Genomic DNA, 14335 nt, shown 5'->3' on the forward strand with positions numbered 1-14335 from the left:
TCGATGGTTTAAAAATGTAATTTCCAAACAAAGATTTGCCGAATTCTAGACCTGCGGTGATCTGTGCCTTGGTGTGTTTTCACTATTTTGTTGCCTGAAACTACCAACATCCGCACAAATTTTATCTATATCGGAGGTTTCAAATAAACATTTTTTCAAAAAGCTTTTTGTAAACATTTTCAACTATTTCATCGCAGGATTTGTTCTGTTCAGCACTGTTTTTTGTGCGTCAAGTGGATGGCAATGCCTCCCAAACCTCCTTCAACTACAGCTCTATCAGCAGGAACAATACCAAGTAGTTCAAGCGGATCGTCATTTTCAACAGATAAGTCAACTCATTCGTCAATGGCTTCTGGCACTTCAGATAACCCGTCCGGTGCAGGTACAATGAGTCCTGCTCCGACTGGAACGGCGTCTGGATATACTCATGTAACCCCGCATCAACCGCCAAGTACGGCACGAGCGTATTCGCAAGCAGATCTGGACAAAATTGTGCTAGAATATTTGAAGAGCAAAGGATACAATCGCACAGAAACTATGCTGCGAATGGAAAGTACGCGCGTCCCTGGTGGAGCAACATACGCTCAGGAATCACAGGCGCAGAAAGAGAAGCATGCTCCTCCTGTTCAGGAGGAAGATCCGGAGATGTATATATATGCATACCTTACTTTACGCAATTGGACAGATCGGTCGTTAGATTTAGTTCAGGTATGTTTTCGATCAAACTCTTGTTCAGTCTCTCCGCTAATCAGTTCCAGCCCGAACTCCGGAAATTGCTGTTCCCCATCTTTGTTCACACATTTTTCTATTTAATTCAGCGGCCAGGCCCGAAAACCCTAGGGACTCCTCTTGCACGGAAATTTTTCGATGCTTTGTCGTCTGATCACTCTGTTTTTCATGGTTACGACCTTAGCTTACTCTCTGGTCTGACCTTGCCTGAGCACTTGACTGAAAACGAAACGGCTAAATTATACATCAACAATAAATATCGACTTACCATGTCAAACATGGCTCATGACTTGTTGATTGCGTTTATTGATAAAGACGAGTGGAACTGTGGGTCGATCATTATGCGGTTTATTAACGAGTACATCGATTTGAAAACCACTACTTCTCGAGTCGATCGACTCGACAGTCAAGCTCAATTACTTGGACCCGATGAGGGTATTCCGGGCCATACTACTGGATCAGAGTCGAGATTTAATACACAGCCTTTAAGATTAGGCCATCTTCCAATGGATGAGAATATGGCCAAGGAAGTAGAGATGCGGCTACAAGAAGAAGACTCTACAACAAAACCGGGAAGTGAAGTCAATGGTAAGTCTGCTAAGCTTCCAGGAAAGACATTAGTGGAGCAATTTGGAGAGCTCCATCGGCAAGAGGCGGGCGTTCTAGTGCCTTCTCGTGATATGCTGCCGTTACCTCCTTATCGAGGAGTTGACGTTGAGAGTGAGATTGCCGCCGTGAAAGATGCGCGGAGTGCCTTTAAAATAGGAGGTCCATCTGCCACCCTTCCAAGTGTATGCATGTATACTTTCCACAATACGTATGATGGCTTACACTGCGTTGATTTTTCGCGAGACTCGACACTAATTGCGGGAGGCTTTGCTGATAGTTATGTGAAAGTGTGGAGCTTGAAGGGAGAAAAGCTGACGAGTGCTATTAAAGGCTCAGATCCTCAGATTAGCCAGCGATTAGTTGGTCATGCAGGTCCCATCTACGGGACGTCATTCAGTCCGGATGGTCGTTTTCTCCTTTCTTGTTCCGAAGATAAGTCCGTTCGGTTGTGGTCAATGGATACGTATACATCGCTTGTTAGTTATCGAGGACATACGCAGCCCGTATGGGATGTAAAGTTTAGTTCTGTGGGTCATTATTTCGTGAGTGCGTCTCATGATTATACCGCTCGTCTGTGGAGTGTGGATCATATTTATCCGCTGCGAATATTTGCCGGTCATTTGTCCGATGTAGACTGTGTTGATTTCCATCCGAATTCGACATATGTGTTTACTGGGTCGTCGGACAAAACATGTCGCATGTGGGATGTGGATAGTGGGAACTCCGTTCGTGTTATGATACAGAACGCACCAGTAACTACCCTGGCTGTGTCACCTGATGGTCGGTCATTGGCGAGTGCAAACGAAGATGGCGCTATCAATTTGTGGGATCTAGGATCTGGGCGACGAATTAAGTCTATGCGGGGCCACGAGAATGGCACTGGGATTTATTCGCTTGCGTTCTCAAAAGAAGGATCGGTGCTTGTTAGTGCCGGTGAGGACTGTACGGTGAGAGTGTGGGATGTAAAAGGTAGTAGTACTGCGGCCGTTGGTATTGCTGCAGGTGGACCTTCTGGTGCCACTACAACAGCGACAGCGGTAGTAGGTGCTTCAGCTGGAGCAGTCAATGGCTCTAATGGAGTGAGCACAAATGGAGCGGTGATTCATGGAGATAAAGCTAACGGCAATGGGAATGGGACTGACAATACGAAATCTGCGGATTCCAAGTCCTCCGAAGGGTCAAGCAAGGGTGGTGACATTCCTACTAAATCTGCAGCAACCCCTTCATCTTCGTCAACTACTTCGTCAGTAGTGACGACAGCTGATCATATGATTGCGTACCGAACGAAAAAGACACCGGTGTATAGTGTCCATTTCACACAGAGGAATCTCTGTTTGGCTGCGGGTGCATTTATGGGAAGTACGTAGACTTTAAGGCTTGCATTTTAGCAAATGTCGATGTATTTGTATGGCGAAATGTATGAGTACTAAATGAATCTATAAAATTGATTCTGAGCAGACGGTATTGGATTTGTTTGGCGCAATCATTACTACAGATGTAAAAATGAAAAGAGATTTTTATTTAAGAATGATGGAAATCAGAATGTAAATCCGAATGAATGAAATGTATGTAGATAGAGGAAAAGGCATTGCTATGACTGGATTTGTTGAAAAACCTCATGAGTGATAGGAAGAAGGCAGCTTATATTTTAGAGTCAATCCAAACGGAAATATCCTGATCATGCTGGTCGAATGCACGAATGTTTACTGATCTTACGCCGTGGATTTGTGCGACGATAGTTGAGCGTAGGTCCGAGGCGACTGCGTTCGCATCAGCCAGAGAAACAGAAGTGGAAGATGAAGGGAAAAGCCGAAGGTCGACATCAAACGAAAGAACTGGACCAGATTTGATACCATTGACAGAGAGAATATGGATGGCGCCAACTGTAGAATTAGCAGAGGAAAAATCAGACACAAACTCGTCCACCAATACACGTGCTTCGTCAGAGATTTCCGTTGGCATTTCATGGTCAGCAAGTTCCAGTACTGCCTGCTTGCCCGAGTTGTAACCGGCATGAAGAATAGTTCCAGAAACAAGGACTCCGCCGACAGGGTCGAGCCAATCGAGATGCAGAAAGTGTGAGCCTGTTATGGCAAGAAGTGCAACAATGGATGTCAGACAGTCGACACGATGGTGCCAAGCATTTGCGGCTAATACCGTCGATTTGTTGGCAATTGCAATGGCCATAGTCCGTTGAAACAGCCATTCCTTGATCGCGATCGAACCGGCAGCGAGCCAGGCGGCATTTAAGTCTGGAGAAGAGCTGTGGTCGTGCGCATGTGAATGGGACAGCAGGTCATGGAGAAAAGAGTCATGCTCAACATGAAGCAAGTCTGACGCAAAAGGGTCAATAACAGTGATATCTGCGGCATGGTTGAAATGTGTGATTAACGTCTCGAGTCCATTGATTCCGATTCCAAACCCCGCGAGAACAAGCATGCCAGATACTCCAAGAGAACCGAGTGCTTCAACTTTTCCAAATCCTCGCGGGAACGAGGAAGTAGGATGTCGCAAGGCCACGGAAACAGTGGCTAGAGTTAAAAGATCAGATAGCAAATCCGATAACGCGTGTACAGCATCGGCCATCAGAGATTTGGAGTTGAAGACGTATCCGCCGATACCCTTCACGACTGCCATGCCGACATTCACGGCGAGCCCAACTCGCGTGATACGTACTCCAGGATTGGATGTGTCGGAAGAAATGAGAAGAGTATTATCATGCGTATGTGTGTGAGAGTGAAATAGTGAGTGGCTTTGGTGGTTGTGGTCGTGACCTTTGTGGTTATGTTCATGCTCATGCTCATGCTCATGCTCATGCTTATGCTCATGTTCGTGGTCTTGATGATCTGATTTAGCATCGGCAATTTCAACATGTCCCTGACCATTCTTCTGCGACATCTGTAACGGGGCAAGCGTGTAAAAACAGGCGAAACAGGATTTGGACACGGAATTGAGCACCACTCGAGTTGGCGATCGGCCCGCAAATGATAGTAGAGACTGCTGCTGATGCTGATATTGACGATATCCAACTGGCAAACGCGTCGCACGACAGGTGGTCGCGGCTAGTTTCAGCATGTTGAGGTCTTACGTGCTATAGGATATATTAAATTAATATATGTATGTACTAGCACTGTGATGTTCTTCTATTCCAATAGCAATATCTAATGAAGACTCGTCTGGACTGCGCGGCTTGGTAACAATTTCATACAATATACATTTACGTAATTATCCGAAATAGCAGAACTCAGCACCAACAAAATAATTCAATTACTAACAACAATAATCTTAATGTACGTCTGTCTGATTCCCACTACGTCATCCTGATATCTTCGTCAGTAGCAGGCGCCCAGAAATGACCGCTGATTCCTTCTAGCAAACCCGACATAGAAAAACGCGCAGACTGCGTGCCGGCCGAAACAGTAAAGTAGCAGACCAAGACGCATACCAGCACATTCTCAGAGCCATTCTACCACATGCTCAAACAATTAATCTCAAATAACTATCCGAACCGTGAAAGTCGCTGGACTAAAAAAAACAAAAATAGGAAAATAAGATTGCAAAAACTCTGATCAGTAACACTGATTAATCAGTGTCACCTGATTATCACATGATAGTAACGTGATTCTGCCCCTGAACCTTAACGTCACGTTACTCATGTTATTATCCGTCTGTGGACACTCTTGTTCAGCTGATATTAGCTATTTTGATGATTATGTTTTGAAGCTTTTCATGTGAAAACGCACGAATTCGGCCGGTTAAAAGAATTAAAGGACATTTATGTGGATTCTGCTAGCGGACGTTGTGTAATATTTTCGAAATGGTCGTATTGACTCCTCAGTCGCGGTCGGCGTCAACATCGAAATCAGATTTGAATTCGCATTCGAGTTCAATATCATCCAGTACGAAACAAAATGGAAGAATACCGACGCATCTCCCATCGACTGTCACAACGAGGTCTCCAAGATATAGGAGCATGTCTTTGGCTACAACGACGGCCACCAAGACAATAACATCGTCAACTCCAGAGTCAAATCCTAAACGGACTCCTTCGTCGTTAAGAAATGACATCAAATCTACTCCTACTCCTGCACATACTGTCAGTCACAAGAGGAATATGAATCAGGCCTCTAAATTAAAGACTGCGAATAATCATTTCCAAACTCATACTTTACGACGGTCTTCTGCAGCTGTTTCGCTTATTCCTTCAGAAGCTCAGCCTCGGTCAAATTCACCCACACTGTCTAGTATCGACTACGGTTCTGTCAACTATGCACCGCATATCCCGGCAAAGGCAAAATTTGTGTATGCCAACGGACAAGAGGAATCTCCCCCTCAAAAATCCCCTGCTGTTTCATCGTCATCCTCGGTTTCATCGATTGATACAAAATCAGATTCCAGTATTGATGACTCCACCACCTATTCTTCTGCCCCTCGTCTTTCTTTGACGTCGCTTGGTGATGATGATGTTGATGATGATGAAGTTGATGTTGATGTTGGTGGTGTGGGTGGCAGTGAAACATACAGCTCGTATCGGAAATCCACTCTCGCTAACGTAGACATGAATGATAACGCGCGCATCAACCGGAAAATCCTCGACCTTGAAATCTCAAACACGTCTCTGTCGGCATATAATCGAACTCTAGAACGGGAAATGCACATACAGAGCCGGGAATTAAGATCTCTGAAGCGCTGGTTAGCGTCTCCATCCTCAGGCATTGTCTGTGGGAATGTTGATATTGTACAGGCTTTGCGTGATTTCGAATCAGATACTGAAGCAGACGCTGATGTTGATCACGGTAATGATAATGATAATGATGTCGATGACGACAAGACTGTTCTCCTGCAAATTCCACGAAAATCAGAGTCATCTATGACTTTGAAGCCTGGTCAAAACGATACAATCATACAGCTGGAACATGAATGGTTGTCAGTTTCACATGGCTTAAACTCGGCAATATCGAAATGCATTTCCATGTCGGATGATTTGATAAAGCAGGCTAAGTCTGCATTGATTCAAGACTTCGATCAAGATTTCGATCAAGGGTTCGATCAAGACTTCGATCAGAGCGGTGATAAAAACTATGATCGGAATCTTGATCAGAATATCAGTCCGGACACTACCCAAGACCCTAATTGCAATTCTAATGACATCTCAGAAGATTTGGATGCTGCGCTAGAGATGTACGAATCCGCAGTAAATAACAACACTGCACCTTCAGAAGTTAATCGTCGTATTAATCCTCTACTGGTCACTCCAAAATTTAATAGTTCATCTGACTCAGTTCGCACTCCAGACTCTGTGGACTAACATTCTTCATACTTCCGCATATCATTATATAAATACATAGCATTGCCGGCGTTTTTTTAGCTAATTCGAATTATTTAACTTATCCGTACCTATTGCGACTCACGTAAAGATAAAAACAAATTAAAATTTGGCAAACTCCAAGCAGCTACACAACAGTTCGTTATAAATACCCATCGCCGGCTCACGCGCCAGCGCAAGAAACTCCTCTTTTGTCATGCCTTTTTCCGGATCGGCTGGCCGACCGGCTACAAATACTTCGTCAATAACTTGCTCGATTCCATGCATTTCAATCCGCCTAAGTTCCGTCTCGTAGTCTTGGTCGCTGAATATTATTTCGTCCAGATCTGCAGCTGCTGCAGAGTCCTTGTCTATCACCCAATCCGCGTCATTCATCTCTTTGGTCACTGTAGTCATAATGTTTGGTCCTGAACTCGATTCAAGTTCGAATTCAGAGGTCAACGGACGGGTTCCACCCACAAGTGACCAATCCACAATCTCTTTCTCAGTCTGACGCAGGCCTGCTGCGAGAAGTTCGTTTGATAGTTCCAGATATCCTTCCAACACAAGACTCAGATCTTGAGGCTTTACATGGTCGACGTCCCGAATATCATAGATCTTGAACGCACACTCCAGTCGAGCCTCGTCAGCACCTGAAATGAGAGCTCGCGTGACAACATAATTGATAAACGATACTTCGCCCTCATTGTCCCGATCGTACAGCTGGAAAATCCTGTCGACCAATATATTAGGACTTGCCTTGCGGGGAAGTAAAGTTTTACGCAATACAGAATAGTCGAATGCAGCCGCAATCGCTCCATTCGGTCGGTCCGCATTCCGAATGGTGGCCAGCATGCGAAACTTCTGCCATTGCGTCTGTATCTCGTGGTCTTCAAGTCCGGAGTTAGATCGTATTTTCATGAGTTCCATCACTTCTAAAGACATGGGTAGCGAGTCTGCTACCCAGCGGTCACCAGGATAGAAAGAGCGAGACTCAAAATCTGGCTCATTATATATTGACATCGGAATGCGAATCTTGTACAATACATGCCTGTGCTTATCCAGGGATTCACATGATTGACACAGATCCACGTTGTCGCATTGCGCACATCTATATCGGACGCCATAGATTGGCTGCCGCTTGCACATATCGCACATCACGCCTTCATGTACTGTTGCCATTCGGTTCTGGATATTTTGATGCAACTCTGAAAACAAGCCCACCATAGGATCCAAATTTGTTGAATCTGAAATCCCGTAAACCTGTCCGTTCTGATCCATGCAGATCTGCAATTGCTCTGCAAAGCGCGATATGATTGAGTTTGCCTCTATCATCGCCAGATCTGCTTCGTCCGGTTCATTCGGAGCTGAGCTTCCCTCAGAGTTGACTACTGGTCTGGGCCGTGACATTCTTCTTCGACTTCTCCTCCGGAAATCGGTCATATCGTATTGCTTGTCTGAATAATTGTCGAATCCTATCCTCAATTTGCCGCCTAGAAAACTATGATAGATCATAGCTGCGCTCATGAATGTCACGGCTAGCCCCGAGAACACGACGATCTGAAAGCCTCGACCATCGGGAATCTTCAGCCAGCTCCAGCCCATTTTGCGTTTCGCCCAACCAGGAATTGCTATAGAAATCGAATTGATTTTCTAATTGTCCTATATGGTCTAATCTTGTCTCTAACTTGCTGACCTTAAGACCCTTGGAGATGTAGTGCGGCGAGCTGCCACATCTCCAGCGTCTGAGCCACATCTATGCGCCACAGTCCGAGGCTTCTCACACGCTGGCGACCTTTCCAGGAGGAAGTGCTTATACCAGGGACAGTCCAATTAAAAGACCAATATCAGCGTGTAATCAGGCATCGCAAACGCCGAGAAATTGGTGAGTTGGCAATGATTTCAGTTTGAGCCCGCGACGTTTAATATGCAGTTGTAGCTTGCTAACGCTGACCGATGTCCCAGGAATCACGGCTTCAGTCTTCCAAAGCTTTCTAAATAGACTACACATCAACATCACCACCAGAGACAACAACAATGTCTGGCGAAGCTTGGTTAGTGAATTTGTTTGCTGAATATGCAACTGGAATCATTGCATTTTTGATACAGCAGCTAATATGATAGGCTTTATTTATTGGCGGTCATTTTGAATGCCGTCAACTTGTTTTTGCAAGTGTTTTTCACAATCATGTACAGCGATTTAGGTACGTCAATAATTGATCAAATTCGAGATAATACTAACGATATAACCAGAATGCGGTATGATTTAATTTTTTTTGGAAATATGCAATTTCTGATTTGTCAGATTACATTAATGTCTTTGATCTCTGCAACCGATTGAACTCGGTAGGTACTATTCCATTTTAATGAGGTTTCTTTAACATCGATAGTACATTCTGCCTGAAGCTGCTGTCCAAGCAGTTCTCACCTTTCTCTTTTTAATAAATGGCTATTGGATCGCATTGATTCTTAATTTACCTCTTGTCGTCTACAATATTCGCAAGTATGGATCCACTTTTTCCGCCCACCGAAGTTTAATCTCGGTCAAGAACTAACTAATTCAGGGTTGTCAATAATAATCATTTACTTGACGCTACGGAAATCTTCAGAACTCTTAGTGAGCATAAAAAGGAGAGCTTTATCAAGCTCGGATTCCATCTTATTATGTTTTTCTTTTATCTTTATAGTATGATCGTCGCTCTCATTCGTGAGGATGAGTAAGCTCGAGAACAAACAGGAAATCGAAGATCAATAGTTAAAATCCTAGGAAAGCATTCTCAAGCGTCCCTGGTTTTTGCATGCAATGAATATCGGGTGACCCATGTACATGTCAAGAAGTGCTGTCTCGTGATTGTCTAGTATGCTAAATCATCATTTTAATCATGAATTTGAATTACTATTACTTTTTACTTTTATTATAGTTATTATTACTTTTCTTGTTTTTTGTTTTTTGTTCTTGTTTATAGAGATCGATCTTGGAATATGATCCATTTCTTATAGCTAAATATGTAATTTCCTTCATTTGTTGTTCCAGATTAAATCTGCATGTTATTCAATTCTATCTTGTTATTCTCCCTTTATCGTTATATTCTTGCAACAGCTCCGCCGGGTGATTCCGGTTTCCGAGCAGTCAAAACTTCGCATCCGTCATCTGTAACTAAAAGCATATGCTCTGTAACCAGTTAGTATCGGAATAATCTTACTTCAATTGTCGGTTAAGCACTTACCAAATTGTGCGCTGCGTTGACCATCTACAGTTGCAGAAGTCCAGTCGTCGGGCCAAGTTTTGTCTTTCCAGGTTCCAAGAGCAAGCATTGGCTCAATAGTAAACGTCATTCCAGCCTTTGCGACTCCGGGAGCTTTATTCTTGGCATAATGCGGGATACTAGGTGGACAGTGGAACATAGTATTTGTTCCATGCCCGCAGTATGACCGAATAGTCGAGCAACCATTTGATTTAGCAAAAGTCTCAATAACATTGCCGATTTCCCTGAAAGGCATTCCTGGCTTAACAATTGCAATTGCCTTGTCAAGCGCTTCACGGGTCGTTTCAACAAGACGGATCGAATCGGCGTCGGCAAAAGCTTTTTCCCCGACGTAAAAAGTTTCGTTGAGATCCGCGTGAAATCCTTTATAATAAAGCGACACGTCAATATTTACGATATCGCCGTCCTGAAATTTACGCTGATCAGGAATTCCGTGGCAAATAATTTCGTTCACAGAAACACAAACACTCTTCGGGAATTGGTAGTAATTCAACGGCGACGGATATGACTCCAGCTCGATCGTCTTTTCGTGTACAATTTGATCAATATAATCTGATGTTACTCCCGGTTTCAGTGCTGCCGCTGCCAGATCTAGAACAATCCTTCCACGGCGACAGGCTTCTCGTAGCCCTTCGATTTCCGCAGGTGTATTGATATGTACATTCGTTGACCGTAATAGTTTCTGCTCGGAATGTGGGATTCCATCAACAGCATAATCTGGCTTCATTATGGTGTCTGGAACCGTTCGTTTGGGACTCAGCGGATAAACCGGTCGTAAAGGGCCTGTGAACTGGAATGTTGGAAAGGGATTATACGGTTGCGACGCTTGTAACTGCTTATGAACACTTTTATGCTTTGGCCAAAACCTAGTAATAATGTCAGAATAGCTCTAAATAGCGATCTCTTGAGTATGCGTACAATTTAAAACATTCTTGACCACAGAAATATGCATTACTGCCATATTTTAGACAAGTAGGACACTGTAAAGCACTAGCCGGATTCCCGCAGTCGGGTCTCGAGCAAATGTTCGTTGCCGCCTGCGCCGACTCTGTGATAGTTTCTCCGGTCGTCATTTATTGGTCTTCCTAAATTTGCTGTAATAGTCTGCAAGTCGGTGAGTAGAATAAAATTCTATGACGGTGATAATAGTGGCAGATTTATCGAAGATGATGAAATGAAAATCGGTTGGGAGAGCATGATCGGTTTTGGATTCTGCCGCACATGACCTAGATTCGAAAAGAATTTATTGAAGAAATCACTCACAGCAATCCATATTATATTATGATGATAACCATAATCATTTGTATATTAACGTTACACTTGAGTAGCATCTGAAATAGAAGCACGTGCAAAAGAACCAACTTCAGTTTAGAATTGATAATCATAGAATAATTTAATGCTCTTTTAATTATCTGATCAAACAAAGACCAGACTTAATATCTGCGATAACAACATTGAAATTTACACAAGCTAGCAAGAACTAGTTCCGTCTAACACCAAACACCGCCCTGTAATGCAATACCCACTAACTGACAATACCAAATTATTTCAGATCAGCGCTAGGCCAGCGGGTCGGAAACTCAGCAAGTTTAAATTTAACAAGTTCCAAACTAACCGAACCTCATCTGAAGCATATGAACTCAAATATCTAAAAACTAAAGGATCATTCGACAGCTTTCGCAGTTTGGAATCGGCGGCGACACATAGGACATAATCCACGCGATGCTTCGGTAGACAGCCAGTTCAACAAGCAGTGCATATGAAATGCATGACTACATTCACCAATCACTGAAAAAAGAAGGTTAGCACAACTAAAATATTTAAGAAATATTTCATAAATTTTATAAATAGAAAGCAAAGTAAACTTACTCAATGGGCAATCATCGCCAGGATACTTGCATCCAGGACAAGTTCCTTCGAAAGCTACTCTGCAAATTCCGCAAACTTCGTCGCGCGTATCTCCCCAATGCCATGTACTGACTGCATTCCAGCGATTAATAGTGACTTTCATGGTGATTATTGACGTGGATATTCAAAAGTATCAGCGAATAAAACTATCGACAGCAGAGTTAATACTACCGATTCGAAGTTAGTTGCAATGTCCCAAACAGCCCGAGATCGACTTTGTCTCATCCTGCACAATTTCACCGATTTCCATCGATTTCCATTCATCCACTGATAGCGAAAGAAAATGTCAAAAATCCGTGCTCAAACAGTTACTCGGGTGAATCGGCTCCTGACTCCGTCTGCATACAAGTCACTGCTCGAGAAGTCGACGGCTAGAGTGGTTCCGCTGGACGCTACTTGGTACTTACCCAATGCCGGCCGAGATGGAGCCCAAGAATTTTTGTCCGAACGCATTCCCGGTGCTCGATTTTTCGACATTGATAAAGTCAAAGACGAGAATTCTCAATATCCTCATATGCTGCCTAGTACGGAGGTGTTTAATTCTGCTATGAGTATATCTTCCTCTATGTGTCGCTGACTCTGACTAATGATCTACTAGGTAAACTTGGGCTTCGTCGAGATGTAAGTGCTGAATGGGCAAAATATTGCAAGATTAACTAATTTGCGAAGGATACATTAGTTGTATATGACAAGCAGGGGAACTTTTCTGCTCCAAGACTGCTGTGGACGCTTCAAGTATTCCAGCACCCGGAAGTGTTCCTTCTCGATAATTATCCTGAATATAAATCTGTCGGGTTACCTATTGACAGCAAAGTTTTGAAGAAAGTTGAAGATGCAGTTTCTGAATTTGGAAGTTACGAATCTCCTGGTTTGCTGGAAGACAAAGTCGTGTCGTATGCCGATCTACGGGTCGTGATGATCGAGCCATTGTTTCGACAAAAATTCAACATCATTGACGCCCGACCTCATGCTAGATGGACAGGGGAGGCACCCGAACCACGACCGGGGTTACCATCGGGGCATCTTATCGATTCCATTTCGATCCCATTCACAGAAGTTTTGGTACCCGGTACTAAAGTATTCAAAAGCCCTGAAGAGCTGACTACATTGTTTTTGTCTAAAGGCTTAGATCCAAATAAGTCAACTATTGCCATGTGTGGTACTGGAGTGACAGCTTGTGTTTTAGAAACAGCTTTGCAAAAAGCCGGAATGATGAACGGTGACAAATCGGCTATGGTATATGATGGCAGTTGGACTGAATGGGCATCGAGGGATATATCAGGCGCATTCATTGAGACAGGGGAGAAGTGATCACTTTTATATGTGGATTACCTATTGCATACAAAGTTATTATTTTTTATTTTTCTGTAACTTTTTATCGTGCTTTGTAGGTGCCTTTCTTCGCAATTTGCGGGGTATTTCGTGTCCCCGCGGATTTAACGGTCGTACAGAAGAATAATGCTCCCAGTCGTGGTATGCAATATGTAGTAATGGCCGGCTGCTGTGTTGGATATCATCACCAGTCGAGCGGCCGAAATTTTCGCTATCATCGCTCATGATATTCGGACTACTACTATCGTGGCGACTGCGATTTTTCACTTGATCTTCATCTTCAGCACCATCGTCATCATTGTCATCATCGTTACTGTTAAAATCGCTATTGTTCTCCGAATTAATATTCTTCAGAGTCGAACTATGTCGACCAGAGACCACGTAGTCAAAATCGGCGAGATGGACTTTCACGTCGACTTTGAACCTCTTCGCAAAAGCGACGATCTCAAGATTATCGCCATATACCCCCGAACAAGACATGTTGTCTAAATACGACTCCCAGAGCTGACCAGATATCTGTACAGGTAGCCCTCTGGTCCGAGATCGGGTTGACGTTTGGCCTCCCTTGCGCATCTCCCTCGAAGCTGCCGACGCAGCAGCTCTACGCCGACGCATTTTTCTGCTCATGGCACCGGGGCTGTCGATTGTTGACGAGTCTGAGTTCATCGCAGGCAGGAATGCTATGAACTGATCTTTGTGTTGCCTTAGGAAGCCCACGACTTCTCGACGAACGTGCATGTGCCGGGTTGAATCATTGTATAATTGATCTGCAAGCGCGCGGAACAGACAGTTGCCATCCCCTGTGATATCTGCCGCATAGAGCCCTTGTGCTTGAAGAAGAGGAAATTCAGTATCCACCATCGACCATTCTTGATATTTTCGGCTCGCTTTGATGATTTTTTCTAGCTACGTTAGAATTCGGGCCTGGATGCTCAGTCTTCCGTGTCGGTGTATCCAGAATTAAACTCCCAGCTTGACCCGCTTAATTGGTGATCCGCTGTATTTTAGATACCGCACATTCACTCAAATACCTAACTTCCAGATCTATATCACTTAAGCTGAACTATGTCATATAGCTAGTCTAAAATTATGAACACCAGCATTTTTAAATTACTGTAGTCTACTCGTATCGAAATTTGCTGCCTTTTGAGAGCTAGAATAGGAGAATGAAAGTTGCCGCACGTCG

The 14335-nt window shown here is 43.8% G+C and overlaps 9 protein-coding genes across 9 annotated transcripts; 4 read left to right on the top strand and 5 right to left on the bottom strand.

The window, feature by feature from the left end:
* The first annotated feature begins 95 nt into the window (after window positions 1-95).
* V1516DRAFT_680325 (WD40-repeat-containing domain protein) lies at window positions 96-3056 on the top strand. Its single transcript, XM_066923067.1, has 2 exons — window positions 96-708; window positions 759-3056. The coding sequence occupies exons 1-2, from the start codon at window positions 238-240 to the stop codon at window positions 2703-2705; spliced, it is 2418 nt and encodes an 805-aa protein (XP_066775827.1). The 5' UTR covers window positions 96-237; the 3' UTR covers window positions 2706-3056.
* Window positions 2837-4490, bottom strand: V1516DRAFT_680326 (uncharacterized protein). Its single transcript, XM_066923068.1, has one exon. It carries the CDS (start codon window positions 4411-4413, stop codon window positions 2980-2982), a length of 1434 nt encoding a protein of 477 aa, XP_066775828.1. The 5' UTR covers window positions 4414-4490; the 3' UTR covers window positions 2837-2979.
* Window positions 4491-4967: 477 nt separating this feature from the next.
* Window positions 4968-6731, top strand: V1516DRAFT_680328 (uncharacterized protein). The gene has a single exon (XM_066923069.1). It carries the CDS (start codon window positions 5156-5158, stop codon window positions 6644-6646), a length of 1491 nt encoding a protein of 496 aa, XP_066775829.1. The 5' UTR covers window positions 4968-5155; the 3' UTR covers window positions 6647-6731.
* Window positions 6732-6766: 35 nt separating this feature from the next.
* Window positions 6767-7924, bottom strand: V1516DRAFT_628642 (uncharacterized protein; the record flags this gene model as incomplete). The annotated part of the gene is made up of 1 exon (XM_066919850.1): window positions 6767-7924. The coding sequence occupies one exon, from the start codon at window positions 7922-7924 to the stop codon at window positions 6767-6769; it is 1158 nt and encodes a 385-aa protein (XP_066775830.1).
* Window positions 7925-8473: 549 nt separating this feature from the next.
* Window positions 8474-9723, top strand: V1516DRAFT_642059 (cornichon). The gene is made up of 7 exons (XM_066920113.1): window positions 8474-8528; window positions 8609-8697; window positions 8768-8847; window positions 8897-8902; window positions 8949-8989; window positions 9034-9146; window positions 9208-9723. Exons 2-7 carry the CDS (start codon window positions 8681-8683, stop codon window positions 9362-9364), a joined length of 414 nt encoding a protein of 137 aa, XP_066775831.1. The 5' UTR covers window positions 8474-8528; window positions 8609-8680; the 3' UTR covers window positions 9365-9723.
* Window positions 9724-9726: 3 nt separating this feature from the next.
* V1516DRAFT_628296 (peptidase M24, structural domain-containing protein) lies at window positions 9727-10982 on the bottom strand (the record flags this gene model as incomplete). The annotated part of the gene is made up of 3 exons (XM_066919833.1): window positions 9727-9815; window positions 9871-10775; window positions 10828-10982. 3 exons carry the CDS (start codon window positions 10980-10982, stop codon window positions 9727-9729), a joined length of 1149 nt encoding a protein of 382 aa, XP_066775832.1.
* A 590-nt stretch (window positions 10983-11572) lies between these two features.
* V1516DRAFT_628345 (anaphase-promoting complex subunit 11) lies at window positions 11573-11920 on the bottom strand (the record flags this gene model as incomplete). The annotated part of the gene is made up of 2 exons (XM_066919836.1): window positions 11573-11697; window positions 11779-11920. 2 exons carry the CDS (start codon window positions 11918-11920, stop codon window positions 11573-11575), a joined length of 267 nt encoding a protein of 88 aa, XP_066775833.1.
* Window positions 11921-12060: 140 nt separating this feature from the next.
* On the top strand, window positions 12061-13523 carry V1516DRAFT_642068 (Rhodanese-like domain-containing protein). Its single transcript, XM_066920114.1, has 3 exons — window positions 12061-12368; window positions 12416-12438; window positions 12487-13523. Exons 1-3 carry the CDS (start codon window positions 12101-12103, stop codon window positions 13126-13128), a joined length of 933 nt encoding a protein of 310 aa, XP_066775834.1. The 5' UTR covers window positions 12061-12100; the 3' UTR covers window positions 13129-13523.
* V1516DRAFT_680340 (uncharacterized protein) lies at window positions 13104-14241 on the bottom strand. Its single transcript, XM_066923070.1, has one exon. It carries the CDS (start codon window positions 14008-14010, stop codon window positions 13168-13170), a length of 843 nt encoding a protein of 280 aa, XP_066775835.1. The 5' UTR covers window positions 14011-14241; the 3' UTR covers window positions 13104-13167.
* Window positions 14242-14335: the final 94 nt, after the last annotated feature.

This window comes from Lipomyces oligophaga, assembly GCF_038497815.1.
Source record: "Lipomyces oligophaga strain CBS 7107 unplaced genomic scaffold V1516scaffold_7, whole genome shotgun sequence".
NCBI classification, from domain to species: domain Eukaryota; kingdom Fungi; phylum Ascomycota; class Lipomycetes; order Lipomycetales; family Lipomycetaceae; genus Lipomyces; species [Lipomyces] oligophaga.

Excerpts from the sequence above, each read along its gene's own strand:
- V1516DRAFT_680328 (XM_066923069.1), top strand. The coding sequence starts at position 5,156 with ATGGTCGTATTGACTCCTCAGTCGCGGTCGGCGTCAACATCGAAATCA.
- V1516DRAFT_680340 (XM_066923070.1), bottom strand. The coding sequence starts at position 14,010 with ATGGTGGATACTGAATTTCCTCTTCTTCAAGCACAAGGGCTCTATGCG.
- V1516DRAFT_642059 (XM_066920113.1), top strand. Across the intron at positions 8,990-9,033 it reads TCTGCAACCGATTGAACTCG|TACATTCTGCCTGAAGCTGC; the intron begins GTAGGTACTATT and ends TAACATCGATAG. Across the intron at positions 9,147-9,207 it reads GTCGTCTACAATATTCGCAA|GGTTGTCAATAATAATCATT; the intron begins GTATGGATCCAC and ends TAACTAATTCAG.
- V1516DRAFT_680326 (XM_066923068.1), bottom strand. The coding sequence starts at position 4,413 with ATGCTGAAACTAGCCGCGACCACCTGTCGTGCGACGCGTTTGCCAGTT.
- V1516DRAFT_680325 (XM_066923067.1), top strand. The coding sequence starts at position 238 with ATGGCAATGCCTCCCAAACCTCCTTCAACTACAGCTCTATCAGCAGGA. Across the intron at positions 709-758 it reads GGTCGTTAGATTTAGTTCAG|CCCGAACTCCGGAAATTGCT; the intron begins GTATGTTTTCGA and ends AATCAGTTCCAG.
- V1516DRAFT_642068 (XM_066920114.1), top strand. The coding sequence starts at position 12,101 with ATGTCAAAAATCCGTGCTCAAACAGTTACTCGGGTGAATCGGCTCCTG. Across the intron at positions 12,369-12,415 it reads GGTGTTTAATTCTGCTATGA|GTAAACTTGGGCTTCGTCGA; the intron begins GTATATCTTCCT and ends ATGATCTACTAG. Across the intron at positions 12,439-12,486 it reads AACTTGGGCTTCGTCGAGAT|GATACATTAGTTGTATATGA; the intron begins GTAAGTGCTGAA and ends TAATTTGCGAAG.